The sequence below is a fragment of the Cnephaeus nilssonii genome, assembly GCF_951640355.1.
Source record: "Cnephaeus nilssonii genome assembly, chromosome: 21".
Classification (NCBI taxonomy): Eukaryota; Metazoa; Chordata; class Mammalia; order Chiroptera; family Vespertilionidae; genus Cnephaeus; species Cnephaeus nilssonii.
In genome coordinates this window covers 37,015,709-37,031,932 of record NC_137092.1, presented here as the reverse complement: position 1 = coordinate 37,031,932, position 16,224 = coordinate 37,015,709, and the positions used below count along the sequence as shown (strand labels likewise).

At 43.4% G+C, this 16,224-nt stretch overlaps 1 protein-coding gene across 1 annotated transcript; it reads right to left on the bottom strand.

Moving 5' to 3' along the window:
- Positions 1-1,589: 1,589 nt before the first annotated feature.
- CD48 (CD48 molecule) lies at positions 1,590-15,865 on the bottom strand (the record flags this gene model as incomplete). Its single annotated transcript, XM_079761864.1, has 4 exons — positions 1,590-1,669; positions 3,814-4,080; positions 12,211-12,519; positions 15,787-15,865. The coding sequence occupies 4 exons, from the start codon at positions 15,863-15,865 to the stop codon at positions 1,590-1,592; spliced, it is 735 nt and encodes a 244-aa protein (XP_079617990.1).
- Between the last annotated feature and the right edge of the window lie 359 nt (positions 15,866-16,224).

Sequence of the window (16,224 nt, the reverse complement as noted above, 5' to 3'; positions counted from 1 at the left end):
CCTGATTCCAGACAAAGCAGTTCCTCCCTGAATGTCCCAAGGTCCTTTCAAGTTGGCCTAGCACTGGAGCTCAGAGGGAGTGAATCCGAGTAAGTCCTTTTAAGAGGAATGGCCTGGGACTCCCGCAGCCTCTGTGTTCCTCAGCCACAATCCCCACTGGTTTTTATACCCAGAAGTTGTGGGGGCTTCTCTTCCCAACACTGGAACCCTGGACTGGGGGCCTGGTATGGGGCAGGGACCCTTGTTACTCAGGGAAACCTCCATAGCCAAGATATCCCTCTGATTTTAAACCGCCACACGTGGGTGTGGGACCAGCTGGTTCTACAATTCTACCCCATGTCTCTGCCCCTCCTACCAGTCTTGATGTGCTTCTTCTTGCAAGTATTTATTTATTATTCTGTAGATGTAAATAGACCACTTCAACATACCATTATGGAAGGTCTAAATAATGGAATTGTGAAATTCAACTTATTTTTTCTCTTTTTTATTATTTATTTATTGCTTTTAAAAAATGTATCTTTATTATTGAAAGCATTACAGATGTCGCCTTTGTGAGTGTGTTTTTCCCCCCATTGACCTCCCTCTTCCCAACACCTGCCTCTCCCAAGCCTTCACCACACTATTGTCTGTGTCCATGGGCTGTGCATATATGCATATAAGTACCCCTCCCCCACCTTCCCTCTGAAATTCATCAGTTTGTTCCATGGTTCTATGTCTCTGGATCTATTTTGTTAGAACTTATTGGGGTGGCATTGGTTAATAAAGGTATATAGGTTTCAAGTGAACAATTCTATAATACAACAGCTCTATATTGTATCACTAGAGGCCCCTTGCAGGAAGATTTCTGCAATAGGGCTTCCTGCTGCGGTCTCCGCCACCCCGCTTGCATTCTTCTACGCAGCTTCGCTCCTTTCTGCAGCGCTTGGCTCCTTTCTACGCTGTCTTCAGTCTTCGCTTTGGCCTGGATATGCAAATTAACCGCCATCTTGGTTGGGTAAATTTGCATAGTCGCCCTGATTGGCTGGTGGGCGTGGCTTGTGGGTGTAGTGAAGGTACGGTCAATTTGCATGTTTCTCTTTTATTAGAGAGGATGTGTTCACCACTTCAAGTCAAGTCTCCTTCCATCACCATTTTTACCCCTCTTTTACCCTCTTTTACCTCCCCCACTCTTTCCCTCTGGTAATCACCATACTGTAGTCATGATTTTTAAAAAATATATTTTTATTGATTTCAGAGAGGAAGGGAGAGGGAGAGAGAGATAGAAACATCAATGATGAAAGAGAATCACTGATCAGCTGCCTTCTGCACACCCCCCTACTGGGGATGGAGCCTGCAACCTGGGCATGCGCCCTGACCAGGAATCAAACCATGACTTCCTGGTTCATAGGTCAATGCTCAACCACTGAGCCATGCCAGCTGGGTTGTAGTCATGATTTTTAAAATTTTAATTTGAAACTCTTTATAGGTGCTTCAAAACACTTTCTCCATCCCATAGAACCAGAGCTCCTACTCAGGTTAAGAGCATGGTTGCTGTTGAAGACAAGATCCTGTAGTCTTCTAGTTTCACCCTTGAGTTAGAAGAGCTTGTCTCAGATCAATAGGAGGCCAAGAATGGTGGGTACCATGACCATGAGCCACATTGGAATCCAAGCTACTCCAGAGGATTGGGCTGAAAAGGCAAGAAAACCCCAAATACTTAGGTGTATGATTACTGCATTGAGAAAGGGTGGCGGTGTGGACATTGTCATGGGAGCAGGAAAGTGTATTTCCTCCCTGAATCCAGTCTCATTGTGCCTGAGATATCCTCACCCCAGACTGGCTCAGTCTCCCCAGATTAAAGTATAAAGAGTGCAGAAACCGATTAACTATTACTGGCTCAGCTGAGTGCTGTGCTTGCATGTCTGTGGGCCTGGGAAAGAATCACTCTCCTTCACCAGACAGCATTGAGTAGGGCAGAGCTCCAGGTATAGACAGATGACCATTTAATGCTATGCACAGATGACCTTAGGAAAGGAAGGACTACTTCCTGTTTCTCCATCTCATTAACCATTTATACCAACTAGAAGGAAAAAAGGGGGGAAGGGAGAAACAGGGAGGGAAGGGAATAAAAACAGAGGAGGAGAGGAGACAGCCAGGAGGAGAAGGAAGGAAGTACAAAATAATAAGGGAAAGACAATGAGTGATAAAATAGGGAAGGGAGATTAGGAATGCTTTTCTAGGATAATTTGGGCAGCTAAAAAGTGACAAGATAGGTTTAACCCTTCCAAAAAATTTAACTATTATTGTTTTCATCCTTGCTGCAAATGAGCAGTCACCCTCTTTTTATAAAGGACAGAGACTGTGTGTCTTCCTTTTCCTGGATCTCAGGATAAGGTGTTGACGTAAAGGTGGTGCTGGAACTGCCCAGTCAACTTGTGGTCTCAAGGTCAGACACCAAACTTCACATTGAGTCTGAGGTGACAGAAAAGCAGCAAATACAAGGAGACTAGAAGAGATATGACCAGTTAGTTAGGAAGAATAAAGAACATACAGTTTCCATAGTCCACCTGTAGCAGTAGAGATAAAGAAATCAGCACAGATAGGGGGAAAGTAGACTGGGTCCAAGAAGACCATGAAAGAGCAATGTCCTTGGGGGCCATGGTCCCTGATGACTGGGCATGACAGGGATCTCAGGTAAATGTTGGCATCACAGGGATGAGTTATTCTAGAAGGATATGTACACCAGGGTTCAGGGATGTGATTTCAGGGATGTAGAGAGTAAGAGAGACCTGAATGCTGGTGATAGCAATTCATGTTTATTAAGGGGACCCCCAAAACCCCTAGTGTCTCCCAACTTGAAGGGACTGCCTAATTTAGCTACCATTAACTGAAGACTTGTCAGGCACTGTGCTAGGTCAATGGTCAGAAAACTCATTAGTCAACAGAGCGGCAAACCGCAGCTCACGAGCTGCATGTGACTCGCGAGCCGCAGTTTGCCGACCACTGTGCTAGGTCATTTATATTGTCTCATTCAATCCTTACAACAACACGAGATAAGAACTATTATTTTGTCTGTATTTAAGAGGAACATGACTTAGAGAAGCTATGTAACTTGCTTAGTTAGTAAGTGACATTCCCAGAATTAATTCCCAGGTGTCTGACTCCAAAACCCACAGACTTACTACCCAATCTTAGCTCCCCACTATGGGTTCTGTGTAGACTTGATAGAGATTTAGGAGTGATGCTCAAGTGAGTGAATAGATTCTCCCAGGAGATGGAGGAATCTGAAACATAAAACCCAGAATTTGTCTGCCTAAATTCACCAAGAACACAGCTGGGGAGAGCAGAGTCTCTACCTTAGGATAAAGCTCTCACTTCTGTTCACTACTTGTTCTCCCTCATGCTTATCTCTTTGGCCCTTCTTCTGTTGTTGATTTAGACTATCTACCAGAAACCTCTCAATGCGCCTGCTCCACAGTGTGTGGCCTACCTTCCCACTTGCCCTGTTCTCTCTGGTTACCCTGATATCTCAGATTGTCCTACAGTTACCCTGGCCTCAGATTCTAGGACCATGCATTGTTAGAGCAGGCGAGGAGGTGACATCCTGTGCAACTGCCCTTTGCAGATAAGGACACTGATCTCCACAAAAGTGAGGTGAGTTCACTGGGAGGTGTTAGCAGAGCCATGAGTAGAACCTGAGTCTCCCAGATGCCTTTGGGATTCTCCATCAAATTCTGTGCCAGAAGAATTTGAAAGGGTCCCCACACCTTTCTTCATTCAAGAGAAAACTAGTGACCCTAAACCCATCTCAGCTCCCTTGGGAATATTTCTTACCCAGTTTGCAGGGTGAAATGAAGTAGACTGTGTCACTGTTGTAGCTCACAGGATTGCTGACTTCGCATCTGTAAAACTTGGAGAAGTTCTGAGGTATAACGGTGATATTAAGCACACCACTCTGGAGCCGTTCTGAAATGGGTCCTGAGTCCCCAAACCAGGTGTAGTTGACAGACGGATTTCGGGCCATACATGACAGGATCAGATAACAGCTGTTATTCATTTCCTGTGTCTTCTCGATTGTTATGTCAGGCTTAGGTACGGGATCTGAACATGAGGAGGGTGTTATAAGATGAGACATTGGATTTATGCATTTGTGGGGCATTTATGCTGTGAAGGTTTAGCCAACAATGTGCAAAGGAAGCTAGGAGTGACAAGTGCTGTGGGAACTGGAGTCATAGAGCAGAAGCCCCTCTAGAGGGAACTAGTGAGCAGCTTGGCCCTCTGGGAAGCTTCAGACTGGGAGAGGTTTAGGAGGAGGAGCTATGCACTCAGAAACAAAATGGGTTTATGACAGTCTGTGGGCCAGAAAGAACAGCAGAGTGTTGGCAGAGAGATCTGCTAGGGTCAGAGTTGGTATCCCAACTATTTGAACTGCTCAGGGCCCCTTCTCTAGCAATGGCCCTTAGTTGACACCTTGGTCTGTCTGTCCTTCAAAGACGTTTGGATTCAGATTCAGCAGGAGTCCTGGGGTAAGAGATTCTGCCCTGCACACGGCAAAGCTCTTTTCTGGACTCTGGCGGAGCTACAGAGAAGAACCTCATGTAATCCCCAGCACCTGTCAGCAGTGACCAGCAGCACTGTGTATGTTCACTTTGGTATCTCAGTGTCTAGTGCAGTGCCTGCCACACAGCAGGTATTCTAGAAGTATCTAATGAGTAGATGGATGGAGCAGTTGTGAGATAGAAAGGACAAAACACTAGCCTTGAACTGAGACCAGCCTGGATCCTGTACTTGGCTCTGGTGGAGTGACATTAGGCAAGATAATGGATGCCTTGAATTTCCTCCTCATTTGCAAAATGACATTGTCCATGGGAAGGGGTTTTCTGCAGACTGTGTTATAAGCATGCTGAAGGTCACGTCATCACCACAGCTATCGTCCAGCTGCCAGACAGGCGAAAACGTAATCCCAGCATCTGCTCCTTCCTGTGCTAGGGTCACTTCACTTGAAATTCTCTTGGGTTTTTTATTCTGGTCAAGGGTAAACCATCTGCAGAGTCAGATGTCACAGGATTTAAATGTGACAGAGAACTGACCAGGTCAGAGTTTGCCTCTGGGTTGTATGTGTGTGGAGGGGCAGAGGGAGCTCTACCAGGCTGGTGCCCTGAACCCTAGATTTATCATCTCTCAGATTGCTCAACTCACCCTGCATGCTTTAGCTGAGCAATTTTTATGTAATTCTTCCGCCACTTCCTGTAGTCTAGCTTCATGTCTTGCGCACCTTCCTCATTTCTCATGGTGAGCAGCTCAGCCCTAGGCACTTTGTGGGTGGGATTTATTGAATCAACTGGAGTAATCTGATTCCAAGATGCCCCCTTTGAGCTACCAGAAATTCCTGGGCTGGACTAAAGGACAATTCTTCTTCTAAACACATCCTGAGGGTCTTATCTTCAGGCAGATGGACTGAAGCCAAACTAGATGGTGGATTTTAAAATATTCAGAAATTTTGCAAGCTGGTTGTGAAACTATTAGTAACTTAGAATTGGCTGTGATGGGAGTATTTACCACACAGATTGGTAAAGGATACAAATTTGGAGTTGTTTTTTCTAAACACCACTATAAGAGACTTTGAATATTTCCTGTTCTCAGGACCTCCTGAATTTGTAGGCCATGTGACATGGAAGAAGTGAGCAAGAAGAGGAACCTAGCCTCTTAGAACTGGGACCATCTGGCTGGTGGGACCTAAATATATACAACGCGTTTTATTGGCACTATTTTAGCATTTAAAAATTACCCACTTGGATTTTTATAGCATCCTAAAAGGTAGATATAGTTATCCTTATACTATGATGAGGAACTCAAGGCTCTGAGGTGCACACTTCTCTTGGATGTTTGCCCAGACTCTTTTCTCTAACTTCTTACCCCAGAAGGAACCATGTTTCTGCTTTATAACTTAACCCTTTTGGCCGTTAATGTTTAGATCAGGTACACATACCTGAACCAAGTTGGGTTAATTAGCCTCTCTCTTTCTCTCTCTTCTCTTCTTTATTTATCCATTTTATTTTCTCAGGGGAAAAAAGAAGGGAAAGGGCCAGTATGTATATTAGAAATGATAGATTGCAAATGACTAATGCATAGCAAAATCAGCCATCAAATAAGCAGTCCCCAATGATGGGGGTCACCAAAGCCCAAGGAGGCTCAGTCTCCTGCAGACAAAGATGTGGGGGAGGGATTAGAGAGAGAACAGATAGGTACAGGCTTTCTTGCCCTCCCTCCCCATAAATTTAAGATTTCACACAAAGCTTTGGTTTCCAGCAGTAAAGATGGAGTTACATTCATCTGTCTCCTTCTAAACTATCTTGTGGCTACTTTGACATAAGTTTCTTGAGCCTGCATCGTTCATCTTCCCTTTCTTGGTCTCCCAACCCCACTTGCAAAATGGAAGGCCCCCTCATTGCTCCTCTCTACTTGAACATTAGAGATTAAAGTACTCTTGATCCATCTACATGCAGCAATCTAAGTGTTTGGCATTAATCACATATCAAGAAATGGTCTTGACTCAGGAGTTTGGGATCAAGGAATGGAGTCTTCTTAGCTTCTTCAGGCTTTTTGCATATATATCACTTAAGAGCTGGGGAGCCCAGCCGGTATGGCTCCGTGGTTGAGTGTTGATTTATGAACCAGGAGGTCACGGTTCCATTCCTGGTCAGGGCACAAGCCCGGGTTGTGGGCTCGATCCCCAGAGTGGGTGTGCAGGAGGCAGCCAATCAGTGATTATCTTCCATCATTGATGTTTCTATATCTCTCTCCCTCTCTCTTCCTCTCTGAAAGCAATAAAAAAATATATATTTTAAAAAGAGTTGGGGAGACATTAAATGGGGAAAGCTCTTTTGTGGGGGTGGATAAAAGAGGAGTCAAGTTTTTAGGACAGAAGATCTGGTCCAAAATAGGAAACAGGGGAAGGAGAATAAAAGGAGAGGATAGTTTATTCAATAACTGGTGTTTAAAAAACTGGACAGATACATGCAAAAGAACTGAAATTAGATCACCTTCTTACATCATACATAAGAATAACCTCAAAATGGATTAAAGACTTAAATGTAAGATTCAAAACCATAAAACTCCTAGAAGAAAACATAGACAAGATTTCAAACATTTCTCTAGCAATATTTTTCTGACATATCTCCTCAGATAAGGGGAACAACATTAAAAAAATTAAAAAGTGGGACTATATCAAACTAAAAAGTTTTTCACAGCAAGGGAAACTATCAACAAAATGACAAGACAACTTACTGAATGGGAGAAGAAATTCACCCATGGTACATCTGATAATGGGTAAATATTCAAAATTTCTAAAGAACTCATACAACTCAACACCAGAAAAGCAATCCAATTAAAACATGGGCAGAAGATCTGAATAGACACTTCTCCAAAAAGGATATATAGATGGCCAATAGACATATGAAAAGATGCTCAACATCACTAATTGTCGGAGAAATACAAACCAAAACCACAATGACATACCACCTCACACCTGTCAGAAAAGCTATCATCAAATATCAACAAACAACAAGTGTTGGTGAGGATCTAGAGTAAAGAGAACCTTCATGCACTATTGGTAGGAATGCAGACCAATGCGACCACTATAGAAAACAGTATGGAGGTTCCTCAAAAAATTACAAATGCAACTATGGCCCAGCAATTCCACTTCTAAATATATATCCAAAGAAACCCAAAACACTAATTTGAAAGAATATATCTACTCCTATGTTTATTGCAGCATTATTTACAATAGCCAAGATATGGGAGCAACCGATGTTTATCAATAGATGAGTGGATAAAAAATTTCTGGTACATATATGTGATGGAATATTACTCGGCCATAAAGTAGAATGAAATCTTACCATTTGTGACAGCATGGATAGATCTAGAGGGTAGGATGCTCAGTGAAATAAATCAGTCAGAGAAAGACTAATACCATATGATATCACATTTGTGGAATCTAAAGAACAAAATAAATGGGCAAATGAAATAGAAACACACTTATAGATACAGAGAACAAACTGATAGAGGCTAGAAGGGAGGGATGTTGGGGATGCGGACAATAGGTGATGGATTAAGAAGTACTAATTGGTAGTTACAACATAGAGAATATAGTTAATAACTACATATGGTGCCAGGTGAGCACTTGAATTATCCGAGGGATCACTTACTAACCTATATGAATATCTATCCGCTGGGCCGTAACTGAAATTAACACAAGAAGGTGTTGAATGCAAACTGTAATCAAAAAATAAAATGTAATCCCTGGCCGGTTTGGCTCAGTGGATAGAGCGTTGGCCTGTAGACTGGAGGGTCCCGGGTTCGATGTCGGTCAAGGGCATATGCCCAGATTTCGGGCTCCATCCCCAGTAAGGGGTGTGCAGGAGGCAGCCAGTCAGTGATTCTCTCTCTTCATTGATGTTTCTATCTCTCTCTCCCTCTCCCAAATCAATAAAAATATATTTAAAAAATAAAAAAGTAATAATAAAATAAAGGAAGCTTACTTTGCTTAAAGCCCTAACTGGTTTGGCTCAGTGGATAGAGCATTGTCCTGCGGACTCAAGGGTCCCAGGTTCGATTCTAGTCAAGGGCATGTACCTTGGTTGTGGGCACATTCCCAGTAGGGGGTGTGCTGGAGGCAGCTGATGGATGTTTCTCTCTCATCGATGAGTCTAACTCTCTATCCCTCTCCCTTCCTCTCTGTAAAAAATCAATAAAATATAATTAAGCCCTGGCCTGTGTTTCTCTGTGGTTAGAACATCAGCCCACATACCAAAGGGTCTTGGGTTAGATTCCCAGTCAAAGGCACATACTTGGGTTGGAGGTTTGATCTCCTGCCACCATCAAGGTGCATGCAGGAGGCAACCAATCGATGTGTCTCAATCATCTCTCTCTCTCTCTCTCTCTCTCTCTCTCTCTCTCTCTCTCTCTTTCTCCTTTTCACTCACTAAAAATCAATGAAAAAATATCCTGAGGTTAGAATAAATAAATAAATATTGGAGAAGGAACCTGAAAGTGGCCCTGGCTGGTGTGGCTCAATTGATTGAACGTAGTCCCATGCACCAAAGGTCACTGGTTGGATTCCCAATGGAGGCACATGTAGGAGGGAGTCCAGTCAATGTTTCTTTCTCACATCAATGTTTCTCTCTCTCCTTTTCTCGCTCTCTCTCTCTCTCTCTCTCTCTCTCTCTGTATAAAACAAAACAAAACAAAACAAAAAAACACCTGAACGTTTAAAAAGTAGAAAAAAAAAGCTGAAGTGCATAAGATAGATAGGTCATCCACACACAGCTTGTGCAGTTGGCAACCTGGAGAAGTGGGACAAGGAGCAGTTTTCCAAGGGACCAAGTAAATACAATGGTATTGGCCCAGAATGGGGATGGGAGTGAGCTTAGGAGTAGCTGGTCTGCAACTGGTTTTCCAACCACCCCTTTGCCTATCATCACAACCCATTGCCTGGGACAGTTCTCAGAACCCTATCCCAAGAGTGGGTTATGAAGAGAAAGGAGAAACCCTGCCTTGCCTGAGATGCCCTCCCACAGGATGTAGAACTTTGTGGGTTGGGTCTATCAGTCTGGTCTCATGCTTAATCTGTTTCACTCTGGCACAAGAAATAGTATTATTACATATCCTTCTTTAAAAGAAAAACTACTTCCCTATCCAGATCACTTTCCAAGCTGGAACTTCTGGGGCCGAAGACTCAGATACAGCATATAGGGAGGGGTGTCCCCCAAAGCCCGCACATGCATTTGGATAGAGAGTGGTTGGAGTTCCTTTGCCTCTCCCCTCCCTGCCTACCCTCCAAGAGGGAAGAGGGGGTGATGCTGTGGACTCCAGACTGAGATACATAGCAGTGCCAGCTGCCCCCTACCCACCCTGTTTCCACTTTCTCCATCCCACCTGCTCTTTGACACTTCCTGATCACAAAAGGATACCCCACGCACACTGTGGGCTCAATGCTGGGCCTCTGGGAACGGATCAGAGCTACGGATCTCTTTCTCTTCCTCCTGTAAGTAGGCTGGTTTTCCCTGTGAGCTGGGGGCCTGCTGGGCCTTCGGTGGACAGGAGGCCACCATATGGCCATGCTCTGGCAGAAGTGGCCCATTGTGGGCTGGGGTGGCAGCTTGCATTCCTTGGCATGACGGTCTAGACCTGCACAGTTGGAGCACCTGTCCCTTTGACCTGCACTTCTGCATGTTCTGCCCTCTTGGCCTCTTCTCACTCCCAATACAGGACACCCCTCCAGAGCTGGTGACTCAGATTCCAGGCAGAAGTAAGTTGGTGGACTTCCTTTTTTATTATTTTTAAAAAATAAATATTTTTAGAGAGAGAAAGCGAAACATTGATGTGAGAGAGAAGAACATCAACTAGTTGCCTCATATATGCACCCCGACCCCTAACCTAGGTATGTGCCCCGATGGGGAATCGAACCTGCCACCACATGGTGTACAGGATGACACTCCAACCAGCTGAGCCACACTGGCCAGAGCCTTTGGCGGACTTCTTAAAGGTGAACTCCACGGCCTCACCCTCCTTCGTGCTCCAAAAGCCCTCCACGTGCAGCTTATTCTACAAACTGCTGGTTCAACACAGAGCCCATGGTAGTTGGCTACGCCCGAGTTCCTGGGCCTGTCAGGTCAGGGAGCTGCTGGCCCCAGAGAAGTCCAAAGGCAGAGGGGTGGTTTGGAGAAGAGGCTGCTACATCTTCCCCAGCACAACCAGTTTTTCTCCCTTGAGATTGAAACGGAAAGATACAGAAGTCTAGACTTGGAGAGATAGGTCATGTAAATGGCAGGAATCCACAGGCCTAGTCCACAGATTCCTGCGGCTGGGGACTCTGGACTGGCCCTAGTTCTCAGTCTTCCTCCCCTTCAGCCAAAGTCCTTCAATTAATTTAAATAATCCTAGTTCCTTAAATAATTTCTCATTTTTTTGCTAACGGTACGTCAAATTGGTTTCTCTTACTTGCCATTGTGGACGAAAAAAAGACCACATGCTAACCTGATTAGCTCAGAGGAGGCCTGTAGGGGGGTTTTGCAAACCCAAAGACCTAAGGGAACCACAAACGATGGTCTGAAATTAAAACTTTAATTAAAAGCAGTTTATGGTGGGTAGTCACATTCTGATAAAGGTCAATATTTACCATAACTGAGTCTATTGTCTTTTTGCATCTACGATAACATATCATGGGAATGCCAAAGTAATTTCCCTTTTTCTAGACCCCTCAAAGCATAGGCACCACTCCGCGGAGATCACAAATCCCCTCATTGTCATTGAGTTAATTGTTGACTGTTAACTATCCTGCACCCACCTAAGTAAAAGAAGTATATGCCTATCATTTTACTTTTTATCCAATCCCAGAGGCTTCCCCGCTGTGCTTTCTCCCACCCCGCTAATCTATCACCAATGGAGTTCATGTAACCCACTTACGTCTCCTCCTTTGATTGTAATGTATAAAACAAGGTGAAAAACTGCCATTCTCTGGATTATTATCTCAATACCTTGAGATTCTGCTTCCTGCCAATTGTTGACAATTTGGCTCAAATAAACTCACAAAAATTCTTTACAGGTCTGAATGCTTTTTTTTACATTAACACCATCAAAAGAAATTTACCTAATAAAGGGCACAGCAATGTTAAAATCTTTCTCCAAGGTCACATAATTAGTAAGTGGCCAGAGTTTTAAACCCAGGAATGTCTGATTCCATGTATAATGTCCTGGTCTTTATTCCAAGTATACTGGTTAAGCTGGAGCTGTGAGGAGAAGTTGTTGGCCCATACATTCGGAAAAATTAAAAATTCTCCTTAATATCCTGCTCCATCCTTTATCTCTTCTATCTTTTTCCTTAAGTCTGATAAAGTCTTTGTTCAAATATATTGTTAAGATGAGCTCAGAACTTATCTCAGGAGAAAATCAAGAGAATAGAGAGGAAACGACCTCTATTGTTTTTCTTCTCTTCAAATCTTAGACTCATTAACATCAGAAGAGGTGTTAAATGTCCCAAGACTATCAATTTGGACTCTGCCAGCCCAGGCTCATTCCCAAGTAGAAATGGCTTCAGGAGAAATAAATTAAGCCTGTCCTGAGGTTTTTCTCTCCTCATCCCAAGAGAGCCCCCCTGATTACCAGGAAGCCTCCCACTGGTCCATCCAGGGGCCCAGAATGGGGACTTGCCCTTGGGTTCCCCAAACTTACCAAACACTTTCAATGGGATGCTCCATTCCTCTTCAAACCCAGACTTCAACATCACTTTCAGCATGTAGATGCTGCTGTCTTCTTCCTGGACATTATAGATATGGAGTGTGCCATCTTGAAGACCAAGTGTGACTCTGTCCTTAAACTTAGTTTTGAAGTAGTCAGGATTAGGCTGGTTGGTCTCCCATTCTAAAATTTTCTGGTCGGCAGTGTAAAACCAGATGAGACGTAGGTAGTTCTCAGGCAAATTGGGGATTCGAAGACTCACATTGCTGCCAGAGATCGCGAATTTTGGATTTGCTAATTGACCTGCCAATGAGACAGAGTGAGACCCAACATAGAGAAGGCAGAGATGCCTGGGCTGGTAGGTCAGGGAAGAAGGAAGGAATTTCTGCTTGCAGCCATGACTATAGTCTTTATCAGAGGGCCTGGACCCATGATCAGGAATTCAATGAAAGTTGGAGATTGGGAAGTGGGCTTGAGGACAGGAAATGTTGCTTATAATCCATCCAGTTCTGCCTCAGATGATAAAGAAAAAGGACAATGAGGTTGGCCCAGTAGATTTTTCAAAATAAAATAATGACAAGCCATCTCCTCTCTGGGCTCGTGTTCCCTACTGGTTCGATTAGTTTCCCAGCAGCAGGTGTGGAGAGAAACAAGGTTTAAAGTGGATGGGAGACAGAGCTAATTAGTGGCAAAGCATAATAAACGCATGAACACATTTCAGTACCAATATTTTATGCTATTTTGCTGGCTTTAGTGATACTGGTAGTATTTGTAAGCTTTTTAAAACTTGTGATACACTGGGATTTCTTTTCTTATTCTAACTAAATTTATTTTTATTCTTATTTTTACATATAGTTTTGTTCTTTCTTTCATGAGGGTACCCCTAATTGTATAAGCCTCAGCTGTAAAAACTCAGGTTTGGTTAAGTTGGAGAAAGAAAAAAATGATACCTACAAGATGCAAGGTAAAGGAGGTCTGTTGACTCTTTTTGTAGGTGGGGAGAAGTAAATACGGTACATATATACATTAATTGACTTCAGTCAATGAAGGACTGCATATACAGCAGTGGTCCCATCTACATATATAAAAGCCTAATATGCAAATTGTCCTCTCAGGCGGGAGTTCAACCAATGCTATGACGTGTGGAACGAAGGAAGGCCCTGGTTGGCAGCCGGCAGCTGCTAGGGACCCTACCTTTACAATAGAAAATAAAGCAGATATTTTCTGTGCTTATCCATGATTCTTGTTCATAAAAAAACCACAAAATTTAAATGGGGGAATTAGATGAAGGGAAGTCATCATTTTATGCCAAAGCATCTATTCAGGAAAAAGGAAGATATTCTTTTTTTTTTTTAAATTTCTTTATTAATTATCACATATTTGTCCTCGTCCCCCCATTCCCATCCCACATCCCTCCCCACACATGCCCCCACCCCCTTGTTGTCCTTAACCGCTGGTTAGGCTCATATGCCTGCACGCAAGTCCTTTGGTTGATCTCCCCCTTTACCCCCACCCTTCCCTACCCTCCCCCCGAGGCCCGACAGTCTGATCCATGCCTCCTTGTTTCTGGGTCTGTTCTTGTTCATCAGTCTATGTTGTTCATTATTTCCCCTAGATGAGTGAGATCATGTGCTATTAGAAATACACTTATAAGAACCGAAAATGAGACAAGCAATAATGGTTATGGTGACAGGCAAATGAATCAGTCTGTAGTGAGTTTCTTTCTGGGCCAACAGTTCTTTTGAGACCCAATTTCAATGTCCAACAGTAAAAGGAAGATATTCTAAAGAGGAAGTTCTGATTACTCTAAAAACAAGTCACATGATCTCTAGTAATACTGATATGGAAAGAGGTGCATGTTTAAAATATTGTTATGAAATTGAGACTCTCTGGTGAGATCAACTATTTACAAACCTCTACAAACTTTTTTGGGGAGTTATTTGGCAGTAGATCTCAAGACTGAAGATTTGTGTCATGAGTGACAAGATAAACCGAGTACCATTTCCTGAGATGGGAAGTCGAATGAATTCAGTAAGTCAGATTACCATGGGTCAAGGCCTAAACAACTCTTTTAAGACATATTAATGTGAATGGGAAAGAAAATGGTAGGGCATTATGTAAAGGAGCATGAAAGGTAAAGAGAGTTTTTGATTGTTAGTTTTTAATCTTATTTAAAGAGGAACCCTGGCTTGCAAAGCTAAGTGGTTAGAGCTTTGGCCTGCACACCAGAGGGTCTTGGTTCAATTCCCAGTCCAGGACACATACCTGGGTTGAAGGTTCAATCCCCAGCCCCAGTCAGGGTGTGTGAGGGAGGCAACCAATTTTTGTGTCTCTCTCATATCCGTGTTTCTCTCTGCCTCTCTCCCTTCTACTCTCTCTAAAATCAATGGAAAATTGTCCTCAGGTGAGGACTAACTATAAATAAATAAATAAATAAATAAATAAATAAATAAATAAACCTAAGCTATGATAGGTCAAGGGAAGGAGCCAGTGGACAGGGAGACATGAGAGATATAGCTCCTTCCCTTAAGGAACTTGCATTCCAGTGGGTACAGATAATTAATAAGATGATTTTTACTATTGATGCTGAAGGGTATTCTTTAAGAAGAGGAAGAAGAAAAAGGTAAAGATAAAAAATTATGAACAACAAAGTGACAACAAATACATATCTATCAACAAGTGAATCTAAAAATCAAATGAATAAAAAATCTGATGAACAGAATAAATTGGTGAATGTAATAGAATCAGGGGCATGGAAATGGAGCAGACTGACAATTCTTGGGGGGAAAGGGGATGTGTGTGTGGGGGGGTGCGGGAAGAGATTGGACAAAGATCTTATATGCATGTATGCAGTACCTATGGACTTGGACAGTGGGGTGGCGAGGACCTGGGGTGGGGTGGGAACCAGTTGGAGGGGAACTGAGTGGGAATGGGGGGGAGAAGAGGGACATTTGTAATAATCTGAACAATAAAGATAAATCAATCAATCAATTAATCAATCAATCAATCAATCATCCCCTGGAACCTCCCCTAAAATCTCCACCCTTAAAACCCTTAGGATGGAGGACCCAGTACCCTCTCCTCCAAGAAGCACACGCTCACCTTTCCCTTCCCTCTCTCCTCCTCCCAAGCATTACCTTCCTCACTCTCAAGCTCCAAGGGCTCTTCCTTTACCTCTTTAACATGTTTCCTCAGCCCATTTCTTCTACAAATTATTTTTCCTACCTCTGTGATTTTCTAAATAAATGTTCTCTTATAATTTGGGTCTTGGCTCTGAATCCTTTCCTAGCCAGAACTCAAGTACCGAGGTCGCTGAACACTGTGCAGGTCTGGTCTGACCCCACCTATCTAACACCGGCTCGTTCCCTCCCACTGCTGCCAACACTTCCTTTTATTCAAAATTTGAAAACTACTAGTACTTCACAGGACGAAAACCACGTGACTAAGAGGGGGCCTACTTTCTTATGGTCCCCTGGGGAAAAGAGATGGAACTCAGGTTGAATCACACGCCATGTGCTCTTTTCCATCCAACCAGTGCACAACTATAGGCAGACAATCTGTGGAAAATACCTTGAATACTGGTCTCCAAGAAGCAATGAGGCAGTAGAAGCTGTAGAGCCAGACACCACTTCAACCCTTCGGAGTACATGCTTCTCTCCAGAGCTTCCTGAACTCTGCAGCCAGGGAGGTCTTCAGTGTTCCTCCTGGGGTTAGAAAAAAACAACGACTTCCCTTCACAGTAGCTTATGGGTAAGGGCTTGAGAAACAGGAAGTCCCATAGGTTTAGCTTCTTTATTAAGGTGACCAGACGTCCCGCTTTTGGCGGGACAGTCCCGATTTTTAACAATTTGTCCCGCGTCCCGCGGCGTTTTAAAAATGTCCCGATTTTTGGAAAGAATGCACGACAAGCTAGGGAACGGCGGGAGAACGGGAAGGGAATATACGGTTTTCGGCGGCCATGTGATTATTTAGCCAGGATATGAGTTTTATATTATTTTTGTTAATTTT